The sequence below is a fragment of the Neltuma alba genome, unplaced genomic scaffold, assembly GCF_004799145.2.
Source record: "Neltuma alba isolate B1F8T4 unplaced genomic scaffold, ASM479914v2 tig00011854_pilon, whole genome shotgun sequence".
NCBI lineage: Eukaryota > Viridiplantae > Streptophyta > Magnoliopsida > Fabales > Fabaceae > Neltuma > Neltuma alba.
The window spans coordinates 137,806-164,196 of NW_021636459.1; the positions used below are offsets into that span (position 1 = coordinate 137,806).

At 36.0% G+C, this 26,391-nt stretch overlaps 3 protein-coding genes and 1 long non-coding RNA gene across 4 annotated transcripts; 2 read left to right on the top strand and 2 right to left on the bottom strand.

Moving 5' to 3' along the window:
* Positions 1-2,222: 2,222 nt before the first annotated feature.
* Positions 2,223-7,288, bottom strand: LOC114718614 (probable methyltransferase PMT19). The gene is given in 8 exon segments (XM_028903989.1): positions 2,223-2,782; positions 2,785-2,885; positions 3,362-3,419; positions 3,422-3,438; positions 4,018-4,407; positions 4,780-5,077; positions 5,272-5,482; positions 6,436-7,288. Coding segments are annotated over 8 exon segments (1,731 nt in total). The 5' UTR covers positions 6,997-7,288; the 3' UTR covers positions 2,223-2,687.
* A 7,000-nt stretch (positions 7,289-14,288) lies between these two features.
* On the top strand, positions 14,289-19,740 carry LOC114718616 (solute carrier family 35 member F1-like). The gene is made up of 11 exons (XM_028903994.1): positions 14,289-14,775; positions 15,256-15,350; positions 15,732-15,789; positions 16,046-16,240; positions 16,428-16,504; positions 16,941-17,023; positions 17,757-17,808; positions 18,063-18,131; positions 18,355-18,441; positions 18,536-18,597; positions 19,257-19,740. Exons 1-11 carry the CDS (start codon positions 14,658-14,660, stop codon positions 19,375-19,377), a joined length of 1,017 nt encoding a protein of 338 aa, XP_028759827.1. The 5' UTR covers positions 14,289-14,657; the 3' UTR covers positions 19,378-19,740.
* A 1,337-nt stretch (positions 19,741-21,077) lies between these two features.
* LOC114718633 (uncharacterized) lies at positions 21,078-21,772 on the top strand. Its single transcript, XR_003737837.1, has 3 exons — positions 21,078-21,261; positions 21,334-21,419; positions 21,526-21,772. It is a non-coding gene; the product is annotated as an uncharacterized LOC114718633 (long non-coding RNA).
* A 1,347-nt stretch (positions 21,773-23,119) lies between these two features.
* On the bottom strand, positions 23,120-24,487 carry LOC114718606 (glycine-rich cell wall structural protein-like). The gene is made up of 3 exons (XM_028903975.1): positions 24,445-24,487; positions 23,677-24,130; positions 23,120-23,588 (listed from the first exon to the last, which is right to left on the bottom strand). The coding sequence occupies exons 1-3, from the start codon at positions 24,485-24,487 to the stop codon at positions 23,120-23,122; spliced, it is 966 nt and encodes a 321-aa protein (XP_028759808.1).
* Positions 24,488-26,391: the final 1,904 nt, after the last annotated feature.

Below are 26,391 nucleotides of genomic sequence, written 5' to 3' on the forward strand. Positions count from 1 at the left end.
TTTTTAAAAAAAAAAAGATACTATAATTTTTTATATGAATTTTTTTATGTTATAATACTTATTTTTTATTGGGCTTTTAAAGATAAAAACATTATAAAAAATATTATGTAGAAAGCTTAATTATATAGCATAAAAAAGGTGTAAAAAAAATACTGTAAAAAAAATACCGTAAAAAAAACACTATATAATGAATTTATGAATTATTTTATTGAAGAAGGGGATTTTGTTGAGATAATACTACAACTTAAGAGCTACAAATCACCATAAAAACAAGAGTTATTATTAATAAGTAAATTGAATAATTTAAAAATAATTATTAATAAATAATTTTTAAAAGAAAAAAAAATCCCGGGACGGGACGGGATCATCCCGTCCCGTTTTTGTCCCGTTCCAAAAATTTTTTTATCCTGTCCCGTCCCGAACTCATCGAGACCGGGACGGAACGACTGGAACGGAACAAATTGAATACCCCTAACACTAATTATCAAAGCCACCTAAAGCAAGCTAGCTCAATTGATAATGGTTAAGAATTCAAAGTTTGTATATTTTTTAAAATTTAATTATTAGGACATAAAGCAAAATTCATTTATATTTTTTTTATATCTTGTAAAATATAAAATCTAATAGTATTGTTTCGTTTTGTTGGAAGCATAGAATGAAGAGTTGGGTCATTAATTGTAATTCTCTCCGAAGATTAAAGAAAAGGAAGAAGTTGTTGACGGAATGGGTATTTATTTGTAAATTTCGCTGAAATGAAAGAGGAAAAGAGGAGGCGGACAATGGCAATACGTTTTGTTCATGTTTTGCGGTTGTTGACGGAATGGGTATTTGTTCTGATAGGCTAAACTTGTTCATGTTTTGAACAAGTTTTCGATTTTATTAAAAAGGAAAATGTCAAACATGAAAATTGTTTTCCTTCTGAACAACTTCTTTAAAAATTCAAATTCGTTTTTGTGGTGAACAAGTCTAAGTATAACATTTGGAGAAATACTTTTCATAGTATAGCATCGTGATAATTTATTTTACTATATGTAGCATTTTGATAAAAAATCTCATTGTAAATTTTAATTTTAAAATAATTTTACGGTATGTGTTAATTTTGTCTTCCAAATTCTAAACACCGTATAAATTATATTTCTCTCTGGGTTGACATGTTTTGTAAGCCGACGAAGGGGAAAAGGTTAAGACCGTTTCAAGGGTTTGGGAAATTTAAGCCATCCAATGTTGACCTGTAATGTTCGGGCCATTGGTCGTACGGTATGTTAATTTATTTCATATGTTTGGCGTTTCTACCTTCAGAGATTAGCACTGGATTAAATACATAACTTTAACATTAAAAAAAATAGAGTACTTTAGATTGCGTGTTTGGTATCAATACTCCATCATCAGCATAGTACATAATACCAGGCACGTAGAAAACCTTCTCGTACATAAATAATATAATTCGCTTCAAGCTTTGCACAATACATTAGTTCAGTTACAGGCACTTGCACTTGATGACCCCATTTTTGTTTATAATTTATACTGCCATCGAAACTGCCCTGAAGTCAATTAGGCATCACATCAAAACATAAAAGTAATTAAAATAAGTGTTCTCAAACTCCCTCATTGCATGTTTATGCAATTTGCGCTCGCTTGTTGCTGATAACCAAACTCTTAACAATTTTAGAAGCAATTATTCTGTGTGTTATTTTTGGGGAAAAAAAGATATTTGAAAAAGGGGGTGTTAGAGAAAGGAGAGGGTGTTCAATTGTGCTTCTCTCAATTGATATTGACAAGTGACGTCAATCCGCACAAACGGAATATATCTCGCGGTCACGCTTGGGGGATTTGGACATGATGACAAGTCCATTTCCTGATGCCCAAAAAAAAGAAACTACTCTTGATCATTTTACAAATCTAACCCCTTAATCTGGACAAAAACAAAATATGAATAAGAAAATGCTAGGAGAGAAAACTCAATTTTTTTAATATTTTTGGGATTTTTTTTTCCTAATATTTTCTTCTCCATATTTCCCCCTTGTTTTCCTTCTTATTCAGATGAAGCATAAACTCGGTTTTGGGCTGTTTCTTGGCTTTTGCAATCCAAAACCACCAAGTATTCTAAGAGTCAAGAAAATGTTTCCAAAGTATTTCTCAGAATCATAAACAGATAAAACAAGATGTTACTCTCTTATTAACCCAATTTAAGTGCAAGGAAAAAAAAAACACAGGAAAGATACTAATTGATGTGAAAAATCAAATATTGTTAAAGGCTTGAAAGAGAGGCTTACAACCTGCTAAGCATCAACCTCCATCCAAGTCAGAAGAATAAAACAATATGAATCTGTAATAATCATTATTCAACTAATAACTACTTGACGCTAGAAATGTCATTTACACATGTTTGGGAATGAGAGAGAGAGATCATCCACTCGATTTGGGAGCGCCATTGCAACCCAGAACTTGAGGTTTCAGCTTTTCTTGCATCTAAGCCACTTGAATTGACCAAAGATCCTCCAAGAACCTCAGCAACAGCTGAGACAATTAACATCTGTATGATATAAAACTGTATATACTACTGATCGTTACGGTCAAATGAAATTGCTCGTTGACGAAGCTTTCCTCTGTTCTGGACATTATACGAGGATGATTTATCACTTGTGAGTCGCATTTTGTGCCTGCAACAAGACTGATAATACAACCAATTACTCAGCATTGTCAATAAGCAGCACCCTTGCAGGATCAGAAGCCCCATTCTCACTCTGCAATACATTTCCTTTCCATTTCATGTGATCTGTTATTCTCTTACTTTGGCAATTATGTCCGCATGATCTCTGATGATAACAGTTCCTCCAGGACGAAGAATGCGATGCATCTCAAGAAGTATATAAGTAATGTCGCACCTGTGAAATGACATAAACATTAATGAACGTATCAGAAGCAGATCTTCCATCCCCTTGGGGCCAAATTATGAAGATGAGTAATATTTTTGTCCACACGGAATTCTTGTCTCCAGCAAACAACAATTATAACAACGGGTAGGTTCTGAAGACCTGAACAGTATAAATCAATTCACATGCTAGCCCGTTTTTCATTCAAGGTCGATTTACTTTGAAATATGCTGGCCATTGCAGAGACCGGTGAGAGACCAACCTCAATCTTCAAAATCCAGGCTTTCCAGCAACTTAGGATTAAAGAAAAAAGTTACATGGATATCTTCATTAATTTACCAAGAGAATAAGATCTACATTGATTAACCGATTGTTTTTTTTTTTATAACAGATTAACCGATTGTTTTAATCATGCATTAACATGACGCAATCGTGAGCAATAGAAATTGTAAACAGGCTCAAACAATTCGTTGTAATACAAAACTTACTTGTCCACGTACATACTGAATATACCAGAAGCGTGTATCAAGTCATATGTTCGAGGTATGTAGAAAAGGGTTCACACCTACAAACGTTAAAAAAAAAAAAAAAAATTATTGATTACATCATCCAACTCCGAGAATGCATTCTGATACTATGAACTAACACATGGAGAGTCAAAATGAATCATGAATCTGTCATTATAAGTCCACGAGAGGAGAAAAATGAAGGTCAGTAGGGCTGTAGGAAGTACATCTAGGAAAAATCAAAAAACAAAATGAAAATAAAGACCTGATTAAAGGGAGAAAAAACTTCGTTGTAACTTCTCTGTTCACTATTCAATTATCTTGATCTTGAATATAGATAGAAAGGAATAACAATGTGATGGGCCAGCACAACAATATATTTTATTTTGAAAAATCTTACCATTTGAAATGACAATGCATAATTCACCAGAAGACCCCAACTAAGCATTTAGCTTTCTCAATATAAGTTCTAAAACAGACTAGATTTGCAATAATCTCAGCCACAAAAACGTATTTAAAACTCAATGTCTGGCATTGAAGATAAAATAAATAAATTTCCGGTTTGATTTTATAACAAACTATAGGAAGCACACTTCAACCGACTAATAAAATTAAGTATAGTAAGAAGCTGTTTATACCAATCCATGTAAGTCCCGATTAGGCCACGCTCATAGATAACACCAAGATTTCTGTGTGCAGCATCAAAGGGAACAACATTCATGACCCAAACCGGGTATTCCACCATTGCAGCTGCAAATCCCCCCAAGTAGGCGTTCATATCCATGACATTTCGATACTTACCAGAAGAGAGAGATTTCAGCATGGATTCATAATACAATACTCTCCTTTTCCATGCCTGTGTATCCTCATCAAAAACTCTGACTGTGATCCCATCATCAGTTTCATTCTTAATTCTAGGTGGAGCAGTGTTTAACCTTGCAGGCCATTTCTCCAGAGCACCACCAGATACCTCACGAATATCATTCACGTCTGGAAGAGGAAAAATGCATGCAGTCATTTTTGTATACCTGTTGAATAATTCATGCCTATCAATCAAGGATTTATAAACATGACAAAAAGCTCTAAATCCCAAATTTAATGCAAGATGGACGCTGAACAGAAAAAATTAGTAGGAAACTCGGGAGTGGTTATTTGCAGTCAAATCTTCTAATAAAAACGTGACAGATAAAATTGCTCACAGTTCAACGCTAATTGATTGGGTTTTTGAAAAATGTTCTCTTGAAAACCTGATAACAAACACCTAATTAATAAACTTCACTTAATTTTTGCACATATAGAAAGGTCATTGTGCACAAAATTAGCTGAACGGAGGATTTCCAATTTTTCTATGTCGTTGTCCCTATTCCAAGAATATACTAACTTCGAATAAAGAAACCTACCAACCAGCATCAGCATCAGAAGAGTTGCAGAACGCAGGGGATGGCCATATCCTTTTCATTTGGGTGCAGTGAATATGATTTGTGGGTTTTTGCCATACTGCAAAACCATCTCTCTCAGCAACTTTTTTCCAGCACATTCGCTTAGCAAGGTCTTCTAAAACGTTCTGTTCCTTTTCCAAAACGTCAGGCTCTCTCTGCCACCCTCTGTAGTTTTCCCTCCAATTTATAGGCGGCCCAGACAGTACCCAATAACCACCAGGGCGCAAAATCCGGTTAACCTCTAAAAGATATAGCCCATCTATAAAAAAAATTAAATCAAAGTATCAGACAACACAAGCTGCAATAAAGTTTAGAAATCTGTGGATACTGATTAAATATGTAGTTGGACTTCTCCACCATGACAAAAACACAGAGAGCCTTCTTTCATTGTTTTTTCATCAAGGCTTGATGGCATAGTCATAACTAATAAGATTCAGTTCAAGCAATCAATACCATAGGCAGTCCATTGGACAAGGCATCGGGAGCAGTGAGCCATATCAAATGATCTTGAAGGGAATGGTAGCCTATGAACGCTTAGTACTCCAAGCAAGGCCGGAAGCCCCCTTTCTAAGGCAAACTGTACTTGTGCTTCATGTTCATCACTTGGCGCAACTGACATCGTCAAGATATTGTAGTCCATTAACGATGCTCCAAAGCTTGCAACCTGTAACAGCGCACATTCAAGATACAAGTTTATGTGTAAGTATGAAGAGAGCAGGAAATTCTTGGGTCCAAAGAATAAAACTAAAACCTAATCACATGTAAAGGTCTCATTTGGCTTTAGTATAGAAATAAGAATCCTCAGTATGTAACAAGAAGAGTAAGCAACATTAAAAGTCATATCTTCTCTGTCCCTGCATTTTTTACCTGAAAGGAAAAAAAAAAGTGTGCGCGCGTGAGTCATTCCTTCTCTGTCTCTGTTTTCTTCTTCCCAGTCAATTCACTTAAGTAATTAATTGAATAAATTCCAAATCTATAAGTGATAACTAGAATAAGCAACGCTATCGTTGTTTCAAGATTAACTAGGATTTGCAGATAGAGTAAGTCATTAGGACGGGATGTTAAATCTCAGATCAAAAGTCATGGAACAGGACAAATATTTTAGTTGTTTAATATTCCCATATTCTACCATTAGCAATCAGGTCGGTTGCCCCCTTTCAAGTTTAAATTCTGACTGTATATGATTGAGCTAGGTAGTAGTTGTTGTGTGAATCAAGAAAATGTTTAGGCAAACGAGTACACCTTCATTTTCAATACTTCCAAAAAGCCATAAAAAAACATATATATAACAAGCGACCCATTTTAATAAAGTTTATATTGGCCTCATTTGTCAAAAACGTAGAATGAGAAGATTCAACATGAAACAAGATTAATAAACCGCAATGAAATCATTCAATGAATTTCTCTTCGATAATCATTTGTTTAAACTTCCTAATCCATTAAGGAATAACTAGAACACGCAACCTTATCCCTCGCACATTCACCAAAAATCAACGGACGGGGAAGAAAGAAACGTTAACAAAAAAAAATTTAAAAGAAATGGACTCGACATAATTGTCAAAAATAAAACAAGAAGAAGAAGAAGAAGAAAACGCAGAGCAGACACGCCAAGCTTACCCCACAACCAACATCAAGAGCTGTTCGTATATCACCGGAATCCAGAGGCAGAATACGGTTCAGAGCATCGACATAACCCTTAACTCCTTCGGGAAACGATGTGCCGCCGCCGGGAAACACAAGACGATCACCTTCCAATCTGACCCAATTCTGAGACTTTTTATATTCCGCGAGTTTCGTAAAAGGGACATTACTGAACCAAGCTGCGTCCTTACTCTCAGGCCAAGGAAAAGGCTTTCGGTAACCCAATGGCTTAGGAATCAAGCAGCGCAGTCTTTCACTGATGTTTGGGCAATGACGCTCCTTACGAAACCACATAAAATTAGAGAACCGTTTTTGCCTACGCGGGTCCTGGCAGGGGCAGTAATTTGTGTAGTTACCAGGGCAGAATTCAAAGTCAGACATTTCTAAGGATTGAGTAGGGTTGTCTTCCGAAACACCAAGACGGAAAACAATGACGTAGAACAGAGAGCAGAGGATGAAGGCGAAGAAGACTCTCATAAAAGGTCGTCCGACAAAACTGGAAACTACAGATTGAAGGGGCATTACAGTCGGAGCCATTGTTAGGTATTGAAGATAGGGTTGTGCAGCTAAAACTCAGGAAAGAAAAGGTTCTTTGGATCACTGTAACAAAGCGATTCTTGGATGGATGTGTACGTGAAAGCGTGTGGCTTCTTGAACGTAAGAAGGGTGGAAGAAAATGGAAGGAGGACGCACGGAAGCCAAGGGATTATGCATTTTTGTTGTGATGATGAGCTCTGCGATTAATGTGATTTCGTGAATAGTGATAATAAAGAAAGAGAGCGCGAGCCAGCGAGGAGAGAGAGGGAAGATATTGATTGGTCGGAGAGAGAAAGAGGAGGACAATTAGCTGTTTACTTTATAGCATAGCGAAGGTGAAGTGCATTGGCAGTCGGCAGATGTGAATAGGGGTGAACACCCTCCACACGAGAGTTCTATTCTTTTGCTTTAAAAAGTCCTCGTATTATTGATTAAAAATTTAAATATATTTTTTAAAAAAATACTTTACCTGTACTATTACCCCAAAAAAAATAACGCATAATTTTACTTTTTTAATAAAAATTTTAAAAGTGAGAAACTAACACTGCTAGTTATAAAAAGGCTCAGGAGACTCAGAAGGTGTTTAGCTTTGATTTATGACACCTTTTAAAATATTTAATTATTTAGAATAGCTAAGTTAATAGTATAATTTTGCACTGTCGCTCCGAGAATAGAATCGTCTGCCTGTTAATTACCGCAGAGCTGTCTCTGAAATTCAAATATTACAATAATAAAGTTTTGTCAGTTTCAGACTATTTTTTTACCAATAAAAAATAATCATAAAGGGGACAAGACATGTGTATGGTCTTTAAAATTATGCAGAGGGTGCATTTAAATTACATTAAAAATAAATAAGAGGTAAGTGTGAGAATAATAAAATTGAAGTTTTAATGAGTATCATAAACTTTGAAGAAGGGTACGTGCTGAGCAAATACAATTTTAAGGGCAGGTGTGTCACAAAAGAAAGAAATCAGAGTACAGGTATGATGATTGTACTTGGTAGCCTCAGAACTTGTAAAGGGGATCCCAATTAAGGCCCTTTCTTTTCTCCGAGGCAATTAAAGCATTTAATTGCCCATCCTTCCCATTCTTGCAGTTATTTAAATAAAATAAATAAATATATTGGAAAAAATTATAATGAGATCTCAAATAAAGAAATAATTAGTGAATAATTGTTACCTTCTACTCAAAAACTTCTCATTGCAAATTATTCTGTTGTAAATTTTTTAATAATTATTATGTCCATTTCTTGAGATTTCGTGACAAAACTCTCGTAAGAAAATTAATCTTTTTGCCCTTGTATATAATTGAGTTGATGGCAACCCAATTCTTAAAATTTAACTCTGCACAATTGATTATAATATAATCCCTAAATTTCATAAATTTTCACTCAATACAAGTTACAACTCAAATGTTTATAGTTTAAATATTTAAAATATTAGTCGTTATATTTTAAAAAAAAAAGGTTATATATGGATACCGGATTTACCGGGAGGACCCGCAGCACAGCAGCAGCAGCAGAGGATAATTTTAAAACCAAGTTCCAATATAATAGACTTCCACTCCCGGGCCTTAACACAGGTTCCAGTTCTTTTCTTTTCTTTTTTTCACATTCCTGAGAATCACGGGTCAATATGAATAATATAATGAGCAATATATAATAGGTGAGAAAAAAACTGTACTGTTCGCCGGCAAAAAAATGTATTGCCCATACATTAACAAATCATATTTAATAAGACTGCAGAAGAACCAATTTAATGTGATTTAATTTATATATATTGATTGATTGATGATGATTTGTCACTTTTTTTAACCCGATCATTTAAAAAGAAGAAACCCCATCTTTCTGGGCCGACCTTGTTTCGAAATTTCAGATCTGAAACTTCGCTCCAATGCGTGGAGAAAGAAAAAATCATATGTACTCTCTTTCTTTTGCGCATCCAAAAAAAAAACATTAGTTTAGTCTTTATTATAAGAGTATGCTAACTAATTCACACATATAAAAAAACTAGTTAAGAATATTAAATTTGTCATAAAATTTAAATAATTTTTAATATTACATTGGTTAACTACACTAAATTCTAGCATCATATTAATTTCTATTCTTTCATTATTTTTATTAAATATGAGCATATATGAGTATATGTACAAAAATATCTATCTAATACTTATTGAAACCATCAAAAGTTGTTATGAAAATGACCAGAAAATAAAAATAGGGCGCTGCTTTTTAAGAAGTGTATGTTTTGTTTTGGAGTGGATAAACAAGTGCTTCATATTATTTTTTTTCTTTTCAAAACTGAGAAACGTTAAATGTGACACATAAATACTGAACTTAAATCAAAGCAAAATTGTAATAATAAATTAAAGGTTAGTATTGGAGTATGTCCGTCCTAAAATGGCCCTTTCCTATGAGAAGCGAGTTGCTTAAGTTAGAATGTAAATCTAGTTGTAGATGGCTGGCCCTATATACTCTTAAATCAACCATATACAGAGATCTGTCAAAGAATGAGCAGTTCTTCCGGGTCAAAAGGCCCCATTCGCAGTCTAAAATATTCGGTCTCTTCTTAATTACTTCGCCACAGGCGCGCTGAATAATAAACCACATGCATGCATGTATCAAATAATAGGCTGGAGGGTATGACAGATTCAACAAAGCCTACATATAGGGCACTAAAAGCTACCATTATAACTAGACAGTGTAGAAGCATGCATGTTACTATTTGGGTGGGCGAAATCTAAGCCAAGCCGGGCCTACGGGCCTACCCTTAATAATAAACCCCTCTTCTCTAGGCCCAGTCTGGCCCTACTGGTAAGGATCAGGTATTTTCATGTCAAGGTCCTTGTTACGCACGAGATTTTTTGTCTTTTGCAAATCAGACAAACCGCGCAACCTTGTACTCCGTCATGAATACAAAGCATTGTGTTCTGTGAGCTTTGGAAAAGGAATATTGGACCCCTTTGGAATGGTTGTTTGATTTAGATAATTATGTTATTTAGAAAGTACTTTCAATATATTTCAGATAGATTTAAAAAATTAAAAATCATTAATTTTTAATTAAAATATAATAATTTTTTTTTAACTTTACTCATATTTAATGTATACATTTTTCAAAAGAGATTAGTACTTACACTATAATAAATAAATGACAAAATAATATATTTGCGTTGAAAATTTAATGAAGTTACTTATAAATATGACAAAAAAACCTTATATCTCTATCTTATAAATAGGATCAGAAGAGTATATGATAAAAATTTTGTCTCAATTTACGTAAAACATGTTTGTAGGTTATTCTAAAAGTGATGCTAAGCGAGGTCATTGTTAAACCAAGCATGGTGTTTGCTCCTATGGCACCGAAATGGCCTCATGTCCCACCGGCTTAGGAGTCAAGCACCGAACTATTTCACGGCCAATGGGGCCGTAACGTTCTTTGTCCAGATTAAATGATCCCCATCAGGAACTGGTCTCTCCCTAACGGGGTGGGGCTTTTAACTCTAAGAGAAACCTTGGATAGGAAGGGGAATGTGATGAGGTTCAAATGCAAGAGGGGGCTATAGTGCTTTTTTCCTTTTTGGGGTAAAAATAGGGTTTGTTGTGGTAATTTTTGAATAAAGAGAAAGAGTGAGAATTGGGACCAAGAATGTAGAGGATGAAATGTTATATTCCTCTTATCCTTAATATATGACCTAATTATTAAGTTAGTTTTAGTCATAAATATAAGACCTACTTCTCATATTTATCAATTTTTTCTAGATTATCCCTATGGATACTCCCTCAACTATAATCAAGTAGAAGAGGGAGGAGAGAGGATATTAAAGAACATGATTATGGTGTTTTAAAAAAAACATATAATATTTCTTATAATTAATTAAGTTACCTAACTTTTTTAATCTAATCAAATTAGTTAAATAGGTCTTATATTAATAAAGAAGGAATATTACTAGTTGGGGCCATTCGGAACGTGAGGGACGGACTGACAATGCTTCTGAGGCTCCTGGTAGTTACAGACTTGGAGGCAAGTGAAGTGAAAATATTAGAGGCAGGCCAGCCAATCGGGTACCAAGTTTAGATTATTTTTAGAATTAATATTATTATTAGTCCTTTAATCCGATTTTGATTTTGGTTAAATAGTTGGTTTTTCTCTCTATAGTTTTGTTATTTTTTTGGTTTAAGTATAACTAATAATAGTTTTTGTTTTAGTTTCTATACTTAAATTCAGAGAAAATTCTTATGAAACCAGGGACTAAAACTAACTATTTAAAACTATAAAAACTAAAAATTAAAATTAAATCAAATTGTAATAACCAACAATAATATTAATTCTTGTTTTTAGTTACCGACATTGGTTAATTAAACAGTAACGGCATGGAAATTTCTGCAGGGATCTCTGTTTCGAATAAGGTGCTGCTGCCTATTTCTAATTCTAAATATAAATGCAAAATTTAAAATAGTGTTTTACCAAAACAATTACTTCAATTATTTCCTTACTCCCGGGGGGTAATTAATTTAATTAAAAATTTAAGAGTCAGCTCTGTAATAGTAGTAATAATTAGTACTAACGTGTAATTTAACTTTTGCACATTGTCTTTTTATGGTGCACTTGTGATAGTGTAAGTGGTGACTTTTATTTTGACCCAAAAAAAGTGGTGACCATCATTTGAGGGTTCAGCATAAAAAAGCATGTGGCCCATGCCCCCCATTTCCAATAACAAGGCCCATGGTTTTAAGATCTGCCGCAGAGATTGCAGAATTCTATTCCACTTGTCATTATTTGCAATCCATAAGGCAATTCTTGAGCCAGCAGTCCACTTATTTCTGGTCTGTCCTTGCTTTAATACTTTTTTAATTTTAAATATAAGATTTATTTTATAATGTAAATTACGTTACAAAATAGGTTTTATATTTAAAACCGGAGTAAATGCTTGTCAACCTATATAATTTTTTATTTTTGTCAAGACCAACAGTAAGTCATAAAACACCATGCACCCATAAATAATTAGATTCATATTGAGTATCATCTTTTATTCGCACAAACAAGACTTGAATGAGATATTAAGTGTCAGTTAAGCCAAATAGTTCTAACCGCCATGTAATTTTGTTTATCTAATAATAGGGGAAGTGCCTAGAGTCAACAAATCACAAGCATTTATCGTCCGCCTCAAATTTGTCGGTAAATATAAATGTTGTTATTAGGCATTGATATGAATTATAAAATAGTTGAATTGATCTTATAAAATAGTTCGATGATTTATAAAGGTTCCAGAAGAAAGTTATATGCTTAGATCCTTAAAAAAGCTGCACAGAAGTCTTGCTCAACTTGCAGGTTGTCTTCCGTGACCTTGCACAAAATTGAAACAATAGGTTCATACAGAAATTTACCCAAAAGAAAAGGTCTTGCATGATGTACAAGATATTTTGTCCAAAAAAGTGTTTGTACTAATTTGCCAGGGATCTTATGCTTGTTTTGTAAGTCTTTCCTGATTTACCAAAGACTCTGCAACAAGTTCAAATCAATTGAATCCGATAATCTTTTTATTTAAAAGGGGTTAATTTTTTTTAACACTGTCGTCTCATATTTACTACTATTGCTATAGAGTCCAATAAATAAGCAATTGGGATGCATAGCTGAGTGGCCATGTGGGGGGCATAGAAAAGGAACAAGGGAGAGTTTCTTAAAAAAAATTATCAAAGAAGGAAAAAACCACACAAAGTGAAAGCGAAACACAAAAGCGAAAGCGCATTACGCGTCTGATACGATCCTTATAAGCCATTTACAGAGAAAAAGATTGATATTAGTTGGCATTATCACTACTCATAAGATTCTTTGTGTGTGGATTTAGTTCAAAGAACTGGAAAGTAAACTTCTGTTTGATTAGTATTTTTCTATACAAATTAAATAAACGAGAGGCACACTGGTTGACCCCGAAAACGACATTAATAGAAATAAGCGAACACAAAAGGATATGGCGTCGTTTTCATTCAGTCACATACTGCGATGGGAAGCCGAATTCCACAACGGCATCGCTGCCTATCGTCAAATCACAAATCACTGTTTAACTTATCCCACCAGCACTCCCAACTCCCAACCTAACCTCTTGTTCTTCCGTAAATAATTTGTAATCCAGTAATATGGAAATTTTCTCAAAAATATCAACACTTATGTATCTGATAATCCTATTCTCGATACTGTTAGGTATCTAATTCCGATACCTCTTTCAGCAGCAATTTGAGTTAAGAAGTTGCGAGACACTAGGTCTATTTGTTGGTAATGTTTGATACGTATGTATTAACAAATTTTATTAATGAAGGGGCTTTTTATACCGTACGAAACCACTTGGATATTTAAGAAAAGCAGTAGTGGCAGAAGTAATTAAAAAAGATGGGGAACCCGCCAAGATTTTGGCCCAGTATCCTTGTATTATAGTCCCATTCCTACAAGACAGTTGACCCAAGAGCCGTTTTGTAATCTAATCCAGAGACAAAGGCAATTGCTAAATCTTATGCGGTGCCGAGCCAGATAAAATGGGAAGATAATCATGGTTTTTTTTTTTGCCGGGTTTATTGTTGTTGTTCTCATCATCATCATCATCAATATCAGTTATTAACTATTAACTATACATGATTTTTTACCTGCATCATATAGATCTGTGATGAGCTATACTCTTGACAATTTAATATATAAATAATAGTTTCAATTGTCACGAACTTTATAGTTTTTTTGCAATGGAACTTTATATTATACTACTTCCGGTCCTAATTATAAGAGTTAGTTGACTAATTTGATGAGATTAAGGAAATAAGTTAAGTTAGTTATTTGTAATAAATAGGTGTTTTCTTTTCTAAAATATCCTTATTAATCAAGTATATTGGCTAAAACTATCATTATTAGAAGAACTACTTTGGAAAAAAATGCATAAATATAAGAGAAAAAGTGGATTGGGATCTTATATTTAGGACCAAAATAAAAATCAAACAAATCTTATATTAAGGATCAGAGGTAGTACATTGATGATGATTGGTTGATGTATTTATAACTTTCATTTGAATTTATTACTTCAAAATTCAAATTGAAAATTTTGATATTAATTTCTGTAAAAATAAATCAAATTGAACAATTATTAGTCCTTTATAAAAAAACAATTATATTAATCCCAATTCAAAGTCAACGATTTTATGGGCCAAGACGATAAAAATGGAGGATCCTTGATTCAGCGATTCGCGTCAGATGATAGAGAAATTGGCAGCGTTTGAAATTGGGAAATTCCATCAAATTATATGGCCACTGGTCAGCTCCTAAATGATTAGAATCGTTTTCTTTCTAATATTAAAGTATAAGGGACTGGGTACTTTTGCCGGTACTCCATAATCTGAGCACTACTTCTGTAGAAATTGGGAACTCAGAACAGCCGTTGGTTCCAATATGCGCTTTCGGATGATACGTCTTTTCAGCCACTTTCGCTAAAGAAACATTCCGAAGAAGCCTTTTCAATCTGGGCCACCATAAGAGGCTCGGTGGGTAGTTGATTGCTGAGCTATTTATACGCTTCATTGAGTGATCAGCAGCCTGGTCTTTGCTTGTGGGTATCTACAATTTTCAAACTTGGATTGTTTCTCGTAGTAGTTTCTTTCTGGTTGCGGCATACAAGAATATCAGAAGATGATAAATTTTAAGCAGTTATGGACCAGAAAAACATTGATAGGCCTGGGGTTGGGACAGTTTCTATCTCTACTGATCACTGCCACAGGCTTCGCATCTTCCGAGCTGGCCAAAAAAGGTTTTGTTGCTTTTCAATACGCTTAATCTTCATAATTCCGTTGAAATAAATCTTCTGGCGACGTTACAGGTAGCCATGAATGTTTAAAGTTGCAACTTTTCGCAGTGCTGATAATTACATATGTTTGGGATAGTAGTTTTCGTGTACTTCTCAACATCCTTTTAAGTGATGGCAAGTCAGTCGATATCTATGATACGTTGCGGGCTTTTTAATTTCCTACTTGCTGAAACTCGTCACTTTCCACAGGACAGAATTGTCAATATGTTTGGCCGTTTGTTCAGTTTTGTTGGGGTCCTTAGTGTTGTTACGCGGCTGTTTCTGGTCATTGAATCCTGTTTTGTTTATCTGAGAGCCTTCTTGCCAATTATTAAGATGTGGCTTTTGATGCTTGGATACTGCCAACCCACCACAACCCCCCCCCCCCAAAAAAAAAAAGGAATGCCCATCACAAATTTTGTCCCTTTTTTGGTATTCTTGTAGGCATTGATGCACCAACTTCACAGTCTTTCCTGAACTATGTGTTATTGGCGATTGTTTATGGGAGTACTGCACTTTACCGAAGGCAACCACTCAAGGTTATAATTTATGCTCCATAATTTTGAATTTCTTGCTATTACATCCTGACATTATGATTTGACTTAAGTTGTAGGATTTGATGCGATACCGCAGGCGATTGATATTTTAATCTAGTTCTAATTTTGTTGGGTTTGAACATCAGATAAGAATTTGAATACTGAAAAGCGAAAACTTTTCAAAGTAATTATTTATCCTGTGTACTTTGACCTCCTTGGGCATCCCTTAGCATTATAAAGTGAAGCATCCTTTTGGGAGAGGGTTTGGAGCACATCTTTAAGTTGAGATCTACTGGATATCGATCTGCTCTTTTTAGTCAGTGTTTCCATCTTATATCAAATATTTAGAGACGGGTTCATTGACTTCATATGGTATTCATGCAGGCAAAATGGTACTATTATGTACTTTTAGCGTTGGTTGATGTTGAGGGAAATTTTCTTGGTAAGTGTTTCGTGATGATGAAAATATAAACAGAGGGAGCATCAATTAGTATTTTTATACACGAGATGCTCAAGCACCAGTAGGTCAGAGCGGAATCAAAATTTTGTTATAAGTCAAACAGTTGCCTTAATACTCTTCAGTCTGAACTACTCTAGCGTGACTTTAGATCTCTTATTTGATTCTCTGCATCTAGTTAATTGACTGCTGCATAATATCTTTTTCGGTTATTACAATCTATTTTCTTTTTTATGTACAGTTGTAAAGGCATACCAATACACATCATTAACAAGTGTGATGCTGCTTGACTGCTGGTCCATTCCATCTGTCATGCTGCTGACATGGCTTTTCTTGAAGACAAAATATAGATTTAAAAAGATTACTGGGGTAATTGTTTGTGTTGCTGGTCTTGTGCTGGTAGTGTTTTCAGATGTTCATGCAGGCGATCGTGCTGGTAAGTGGCTTTTTTGTAGTTGATGTTGACACCTATTTCTTATGTGATTTACTTATGCACCCACATGGAGATGGATTGTTCTTTTAAAACGTAGTCCTAAATAAGGGATTTTGATATTATCAGTTATCATTGGTTACGTACATCTTTCCATTTATGCTATCTCTCTGATGTTGCATGCATGTCATAGGTGGAAGCAATCCTCGCAAAGGGGATATTCTTGTCATTGCCGGTGCTACCTTGTATGCTATCAGTAATGTCAGTGAGGTAAGATGACTACATTTCTGTATTTTGGTGCTTCCAATGTCTTGTATGCGACCTTTTTTCTGTCTATTTTTTGAAGAGCTTCTCAATGTGATTGTAAAGTCAAGGAATTTTTCCATTTTTCTTTGTAGTGTGCCCACTTTATTTCAAACGTTTGTCTAATGTCTCAATAAGCTCGTGCGTGTCATACTATAGCTCAACTAAAACTTAGTGAAAATGTTAGCAGAACTATCTTGCCATGTAACTTGTTTCTTCATTTAACCTTATTTGTTACTATGTTTCGATCGACTGAGATCAAGAGTGCACAGACGATTCATTGTGGTGAATTTAAGAACTGCCATGTGTTCAATATGCTGTTTCATTCACACTTTAGAGCTCAGAGCAGAGTTACTTTATGCATGACGCATTTTGCTTTATCATGATCTATTTCCCATTGCAGGAGTTTCTAGTGAAAAATGCCGATAGAGTTGAGCTCATGGCAATGTTGGGTACCTTTGGTGGCATTATCAGCGCAATTCAAATGTATCCTTGCAATTAAAAACCAATAATTCAGAGATGTTTATATTTTTAATCGTGCTCAACCTATTTTGTAGCAGTTCCAGGGGGTCAAACTTTGTTTGCACCATTTATTGTCCCTTAAGTCTTCACTATAATGCATAGCCATGTCATATTGGAAACATTATGCCGAATTCAGAGATTGTTTTCCTCAATGGTTGAATCATGTCGGGTCATAATCATATTGCATTAGAGAATATTCTGGGAATTGAGTAAATTTGAAATGTGTAAATGTCACCAGTGGAAAATTTGAAGGTATTTTAATATCAAGTTTCTTAAATTTAGGTGATTAATGGCTGATAATGAGATGGGTCAAAGATTATTTCTATAATCTAGGGTTAATATAATTTCTAGTCCTTCAAGTTTGCTCTTATTTTGGTTTTAGTCCCTCAAGTTTCAAACCATAGGTTTTGATTCTTCAAGTTTCATTTAAGTTAAACTATTGGTCTCTATAGTCCAATAAAAACTTAGACTATTTTGTCCTTTGAATGACTAAAGTCCATGGTTTGAAACTTAAGGGACCAAAACTAAAATGAGGGTAAATTTGAGGAATCAAAAATTATACTACCCCTATAATCTATTATCACGTTATTCTTGGTGTATAAAGTGGCTTCAACTTTGTAGGAGAAAGGAAAGTGAAAACATTTTTAAGATGTTCCATTTGCCCACTCCAATTTCATGGCCTTAATAAATATTACAGAAGCGTACTTGAGCGCAGTGAGCTGAAATCTATTCATTGGTCAGCCGGAGCAGTAAGCTCTCTCTCTCTCTCTCTCACACACACACACACACACCCACACAACATCATCATCATTGACAAAATATCACTTTATCTAAGATCCTGAAAGTGTCATCTTGAAAGGTTTTTCGTTTAATTTAAGCTGGCTTATTTCTTGCTCCTGTCTCATTCCTTTGTAGAAGAAACCGAATCTGATGGTTCTATGGAAAGGATAATGAGAAATTAGGAAATTAAAAATTGTGACCTCTTTTTCAATGTTGGTCTCAGGCACTTCCCTTTGTCGGGTTCGCATTGGCGATGTTTCTGTTCTACTCATTAGTCCCTGTCCTGCTTAAGGTATGCATTTAAGCTACAACTCTCCAGATTTCCAATTATTATGTCTGTGAGTAAAATGTTTAAACTATTGAAAGTAATAGATCAAAAATTGAATTTTCTTGAAATTTTTGCTTGAGATGGGAAAATTTATACTGAACTAGTAACAGTATTTCTCTCGTAAGTTTTAAATATCCAGGTTTCTACGGGGAAATATCATTTTAATAACCTATGTTCTTTTGTGCAGATCAATGGGTCTACCATGCTAAATCTGTCTCTGCTGACTTCAGACATGTGGTCTGTCTTAATTCGCATTTTTGCATACCATGAAAAGGTCTGATAGCAACATTAACAACTTTGATAATCCTATTAAACATGAATCACATGTTGAATGTGCTAACATATCTGGAACTAATTTTCATTTCCAGGTTGATTGGATGTATTTTGTGGCTTTTGGTGCTGTTACAATTGGGCTTATTATCTACTCCGGGTATTTGCTCCAGCGTTTCTATTTCCAATTACGCAATTTTCTTTTGGGATTTTCTGACAATAAATGGCTGCAATTCAGTCAGCTAGTTCTAGCATTAAATATCAATGACGATCAGGCGTGTTTTTATACAAAAATCACATCTTGGCACCTTGATTCTTTCTTGTTAAGAATTCTGTGTGCCCATGAAATTTCTGTGTATGCTGATTCAATAGTTCTCCAGCAGGTCCACTTCGCCTGTTTCATTAGAATTCTTAACTGGAACATCGTTAGTTCACCTCTCTGTATTTCAAGTTTTCTTCATAAGCACAATAAAAGCCACAATTTCCTTCCCCACTCAGCAATGTCTAGTTAGTTAGTGTTGGTGTCTCTTTTGTACAGTATTACAAAATCTAGGATTTGATTCTGCTCTGACTTTGCTCATAGGAGGGGGGAACTTCTGTGCGTATACCATTTGACCAAATAACCTTACAACAATAACAATAAATCTTACCTTGTTTGGTGGGATCAGCTATATGGTTTGCACAGTACTATTATGCTGCCAAATAAACTAAAAATTTGATGGAAAATCTGACTCTTACGGTGCTATTCATATATGAATGTACTCCCTTGATATTTCTTGGAATCAATAATTTTACACATTTTGTACAATCTTGTCTCAGGGGTGACAAGGATGAGCATCAAGATCCAGCTATTGTTGATGAAGATGCAGAGCGAAGTAAACAGGATGAAGAAGCCAATGCAGGAAGTCATAGTAAAGGGACTGTGGCTGAAAGCTCATAAAGTTAGGGAGCTTAAGAAAGTGTAGATAGAGATATGCATAAGGAGAGAAACAATGAGGAAATAGTCCCTCATAATGAAAGAAAGTTCGAAATTTAACCCACATTAGCAGAGCAAGCAAAACTGCTAGCCACGCTTCACAGATGAAGTCCTTTTTATTTAGATCTCTGTTTTGTCCAGTTTCACCTCATTTCAAGGATGGAATTTTGAGTGAAAAAACTATTTTGGAAATGAGTCAATTATTTGTCCACAGATTGCTACTTATCTTGCAGCATTGTTTCCTATTTCTGCACTGACCATTGGTATATAAGTGTTGATTTCAAGGAGCTTAAGAATATAATGCTTCTTTAACATTGTTTTTTCAAAGTTCAATTCATCTGCGGCAACTCCGGCCACCTTGGGAAGGCATGGTTTGAACCATTTTAATTTGTCATTAAATTTTTACTGCTTGAAATGCATTATTTGCATTCTTACCACAAATTTGTCCTTTTTATTTGCATGATTTGTTTTATTTTGCAGCTAACTTTAAAACAATCGTAATTAAGTCAAATCTACAAAAATCAAAACAGGGCAATCCTTGACTTGTTTAGAAGCTCTAGACATTCTTTAACAAATATATAGTAATAGAAGTTAAGAGGCCTCGACTCCTCAATCTTTTATCTCATGCTACCAAATCCTTAGTAATATGATTGAGCACTCATTTTAAATATCTGTGATAATGGAATAATTTGATCCACAACTTTCTGATCAAAACATGAATTGAAAGACAAAATTGTTGATTATTGTTCTCGTACATATATTAGCTCCATGAGTGCGATCAGCAAGAGGAATGAGAGTGGAGGAGATTGAACAGAGAAAAGACAAAATTTGAACGTGCAGGTAAAGCAAGGAGGCTAGCTAGTGATTCACGCTTTGTTTGAATTCAGAAAAAAGAAGGCACCTACCATTATCCATCAGTTCCTTCAATGCCACTCACTATCACCGGTCGCTCTCGCCTACAAACAAAAAGCAATGCGTGCAAATCTGTTTGTAGAAATTTCATCTAAATCTCATTCATCATCTTCCACAAAAGTGACTTAATAATGGAGGATGTTGCTTTGTGGGTGAGCATTCAGAGATTAGTTTAATGTTCGGATTATAATTAGAGATTATAAGAGTGTGAATGTGGTGGGTTCAAAGTCAAGAAAAGAAAGTATGAAAAGCCATCACTCACCATTCTAGGGGTTGTGGCCTTCTCTTTTCTCCCTCATATGGCCATCACGCTGCTTTATTTATTTTCTTTTTTCAGATTTTGCTTTTCCAAAAGACTCCTCTTCCATTGCATGCCTACCTACCTTTTTATCTTCTCTTTGCCTTTAATTTGTCAGTAACCATGCTGCTCCTTCTCTGTCCCTCTCTTTCTCTAGAGTTCAAATAATGGATTTGTTAAACATGCTCCAATCTGAAAGCACTAACCCATTAATTGCGCAGCAAGTATTAGCCTTGTAAATAATTAGTCAATTCCATTTTGGGTTCTAATAAGGGATTTTAATTCTATTGTAGACTTACTTACTGAAGAAAACTTATGAGATAATAATGCACATACACATGCACATGTTTGGTTTTAAGTCAGTCGTCATTGCATCACCTTATCCCTCCAGCAAAAAAAGCTACTCATCATTAATAATTATTGTTAGCTCATTAAGAGCTCGAACCACAACAATCACATAAACAGAAACAGGTTTTTTGATCTCACGTGAGGCATATTTTCTGTCAGTAGGAACTTAACCCCATCAGTTATATATTTCTTCTTTTTCCCCAGTTAGAATAGGCTCCTCGGACCTTATGTGGAAGGAGTGAGGCTTGTCTTTATAAACCAGAGAGACTGTCTCCACTTTATCTGTTGAGGTAATATCTCTTCTTTCTATATCAGCTTCTTCTTCCTCCCCCTCTCTCACTGATCATTTTCCTGTGCTGCAGCATACATAGTAGGTAATATCAGTGTTTGATGGATATTGATCTCCTCTGGATCACTGGGGGCCGGGCTGGTTTATGATTATTCAATGGTAATCATCACTAATAAAAAACTTCATCATCTTCTTCTGTGGCTACTTATTGGGATCCTCTCTCTTCTTGCTCTCCTTGCTCACCGTCCTCCACACTTAACAACAGAAGCAGCCAACAATAACTCCACAAATCATCCTTTTCAAACTGCTGCTCATAGCGTCCCTAGCGGTCCAAATCCTGAATCCAACTAGTAAGCAACAAGCTTCATTAATTTGTTGGTATGTGTGTTTGTTTTGGATTATGTACAGGTTTTGTTAAGATATTATAGACAGTTCTTTTAAGATTGCCATTTATTTCTAGCTCTTGCCCGTTGTATCGTGACCCAATATCGTCAATGGATGCTGGTATAATATAATCGTCCCCTGTCATTGTTTTATTTAAAGTTATTATGAAACTATCGCAACAATAGTAATATTGCGACCGTATATAATTTAAAATCTTTCCCCTTAACACACACAGATATCTTTCTGTACTTAGTGTGGCCTGTGGTGTATATGCAGCTTCTGTATCGACAGTAAGAAGACGTGATACTTTTATTTTTCTCTTTATTACTATTATCAGTAAGTTTTGTCTAATTAACAAAACACCCTCTCTAACCCCCGAAGCATGGCAGTTTTAATTTTGAGATCAGGTATTTTAACCCTCAGATAGATCTGGCCGGTTTAGAATTTTTATTTGATGAATATATTGTGTATATTATAATAGCATTAAACGCATTTGAGACATGAAACAGACCATTAATATTGTCGTAGTAATATGTCGAGCACAAACATGTTGTTTTTGTTGGCAAGTGTCGGCAACGGTACGCATAGCTCTTCTCACAACTGATTGCTGCAAGTGTCCTCCTCTAATTGGTTCAATTTTCTGTAGATTTTTTGATATATATACTCAATTTGGGATGTCATGAATATATATACATGTGTGCGGGTGCGTACGATTAAATGAAGTGTAGTTAAGAATGCAAATTTTGAGAATGGAAACAAAACAAAGAAAAAGTAGAAGACACAGAACCATATCCTTTTATATATATAGGCATATTCTTGCATCATGCTTCAAGAGCATTCAAACACTTCCACATGCTGCTGACGCTAAGACAGAGACTCGCTTCCTTTTTTTTCTTGTTCCCACCAATAATTCATCAACTACAGATGCTCTTGGTAGGTCTTATCATGTGTGTGTGTGTGTGTGCATGAGTCATGTACGTACCGGACGGCAAATTAACGAACAAGATTCACTACTTAGGGAAGCATCACACTCACACACACGTTTTATTCATTACGTGAACGAAGGATTATTACATGGCTAGCTAGCCTCAATTATCTGTACGTCCTCTGCTGAACTGAAGAGAGATAGGCACACAGATGAGTATACAGGTCATCGCATAGGAGACTGCACAGTTTTGAAACAGGATTAATAATATTATTCATTAGAATTAGGAATAGAAAAGGGCATTACACGTTGAAAAAGGAGCTTGGGTTTTGCATGCAGATCATCACAAATAGCGTACGCTCGTAAATAAGATCTCTATATATATATATGAGACGCCAATGGCAATTAATTCACAGACCACACTTGCAACTTACTCGTTTAATTCCAAAGAATATGGATGACTCCTAAATACTTCACACATCAGAATCACCAGTTAAGTAATATTGTGCCAATTGTAGTATTACACATATAAATGGATTGATCGATCACTTCAGTTGCCGCCACCAGCGCCAACCCCTGCTCCGGCACCACCTCCTCCGCCAAATCCTCCTCCAAATCCGCCTCCTCCTCCGAATCCACCCCCAGCTCCACCGCCTGCGCCTCCACCAAACCCGCCTCCTCCTCCTACACCTCCTCCGCCACCTACGCCTCCACCAAATCCTCCCCCTGCGCCTCCTCCACCACCCGCTCCGCCTCCTAGCCCTCCACCTGCACCACCTCCTAGGCCCCCACCATGTCCTATCCCTCCCCCTGCACCTCCACCTAAACCACCACCGTGACCTAGTCCTCCACCTGCACCCCCTCCTAAGCCACCACCATGTCCTAGTCCTCCACCCGCACCCCCTCCTAAGCCACCACCATGACCAAGTCCTCCACCAGCACCACCACCCAAACCACCACCATGTCCTAGCCCTCCACCAGCTCCGCCACCCAAACCCCACCACCACCCAAACCACCACCTGCACCCCCACCTAGACCACCACCATGGCCAAGTCCTCCACCAGCACCACCACCCAAGCCACCACCATGTCCTAGCCCTCCACCAGCTCCGCCACCCAAACCTCCACCACCCCCAAACCACCACCTGCACCCCCACCTAGACCTCCACCAGCACCCCCACCTAAACCACCACCATGAGCTATTCCTCCACCCGCACCCCCTCCGAAACCTCCACCACCACCTGCCCCTCCGCCCAAGCCACCACCCGCACCACCTCCCAGACCTCCACCGGCTCCACCCCCTAGGCCACCTCCACCGCCTAGCCCTCCTCCAGCTCCTCCGCCTAAACCACCTCCACCACCTAACCCTCCTCCAGCTCCCCCGCCTAAACCACCTCCACCACCTAACCCTCCTCCAGCTCCGCCACCCAGGCCACCACCTCCACCAATGCCGCCGCCACCACCAAAACCAGCGCCACCTCCGATGCCTCCACCATGTCTAAAGCCTTTCCTGAAAATGCCGTGCCTAGCAAATGCGGCGGATGAATAAAATGCTTGTCGTCCTTATCAACGCCAACATCAGCCACACCCACATAAGCAGTCACACAAAGAAGAAGAACACCGAACCAAGTAACTACATTGCCATTTGAAAAACCTCTCATCATTGAGATATCACAGACTCACAAGGAAGAAGATAAGAAGAAGAAGAAATGAAAGTGCATTGAAGCAGGAGAGAAAGGTGGCATTATATAGACTGGAAGAGCAGGCAGAGTACAGAGCAGAGGGAGGAACAAGACCTTCAATTACTCATCTGTCACGCTTGCAATGAATAAATGAGCCTCACCGGTCCTTGCCCTTCCTTATTTATTTGCCCAACTGTCCTCTTCCTTTCTCTCTGCTTTGAACACACTATTCCCCATGTTACGCATCTCCTAGCGTTTTGACTAGCTTCTTTAGTTCATGCTTCTTTTTATCCATTTAATTGTTTCCACTGCGTTCTCTTCAATAATGCTCCTATCTTCCAGTATCTCTCTTTTCCTTTTCAAAACCAACGGGTCAACAAGTCTAAATACCACTACCTATCGAATTTGTAAGGCTTTGGGGCTTTGCCTCCATTTGGACTCCACGGCTTCTCCATTAATGCTGCCTCTTCGTACCCTTTAATGCACCCACCAAACCACGTCCTCCAACGAATCCTAACTTCTTTCCACTCTGCACACAACCCTCATTCCCGCGTCTTATTTATTGAACTGTTTATTTCTTCTTTTTCTTTATACATACTTATCTGATTCTATTTATAAGACACTTTCAACATGTTTTATACAGATCAAGAAAAACTTTAAACTTCATTAGCTCTCATTTAAAATTTAATGAATTTCCAATTTTATCCCTATTTAATATACATTATACCTCATATAAATAAAGTCAACACAATAATAATGAGGGGTAAAATTGTACATCCATATAAAAAATTTCTCTTAGTGCCCTATAAATAAGACCAAAAAATACATTCTCTCTCTACCCTATAAATAGGACCAGAGGAGTATTATTATGCACACAATATTCATCATCATCATCATCATCATCATCTTCAGAATATGTTAATGCGTTACTATTGTAACTAGTACGTATTTATAAAATACATATCAAATCATTTTTGGGATCTCGTGCTATGCATGGCATCCCACCCAGTTTCGCTTTAATATTGCCAGCTATGCAAACGATAAATTGTTGCCAACGTACTTATTTATGTATCTAATCTCATTCTAAGTTCTGCTATGCTTTCTTTCCGCTGGGCTTGTAATCTGTTTTAGGCTTTTTTAATATTGTCTTTTGCCAACTTTGAGCTAATGTACAGCATAAGGTTAAATAGTAGGAGTAGGTTAATAAGCGTAAGAACCAGAGCCTCTTTCCAGGTTTTATGTACAATATCATTTAGTTGGTGAAAGGGAAAGATTGGGTCGCAAAAGGAGGAGATCGATGGATGGATCGAAATGTTGATAAAATTGACTTAAAAGGCCTTTCTCAGAGAAAGAGTTTCGCATACTAAAACTGGATGCATAATTATACGTTTTTGCCAAACAAGAAATAACGCTATTGAAAGCGAGCGAAAAATATTCATATTTCCTTTTCTTTTCTTTTTTTCATGGACTTTTCCAATTGTTTTAATATTTATTGCTAGGTTTTATGGCGTGACATGAGATATGGAGAAGATCGGAATAAATGAGGAGATGCATCAAGTGCATTTGAACTCCCATCGGTCCTTTTCCTGTAAAAGGATGGATGAAACAAAACAGACAAGCAGCAACGTAATATTAGTTCAGAATAATCAACTAGATCGCTTCTAAAAAAAATGCTGCATATTAAACGTGCAGTAATGAGAAATAATTAGAGTAGTTTTGATTTCTTTTTGTATCATTGTTTTATTGTCATAATTTATTTCATCATTATTTGGAATATAATTGCATATATATTTTTATTTTGTTTTCAATCTTATAAAAATGTTTCATATAAAGTTAAACATATATCGATTTAAAAATATACATTTTTATTATGTTATTTTCAATTATTTATGAATTATGAGAATATTATTATCATAAGAGCTTGTAAACTGGTTACAAAATTTTATTTTAGAGTCATTTAATAATTTGATATTTTATTACATATATTTGATCTTCATGTCGCTTTGAGAGTCGAATTTGGTGCCGTGGATCGAACCTGAAACAGCAATATTTACCACTATATTACAACCGTAATGGATCAACTCCAGAATCACTGTATAATCTTCTAATCAAGACAGATTAAAATGCAAAACTGAATTGGA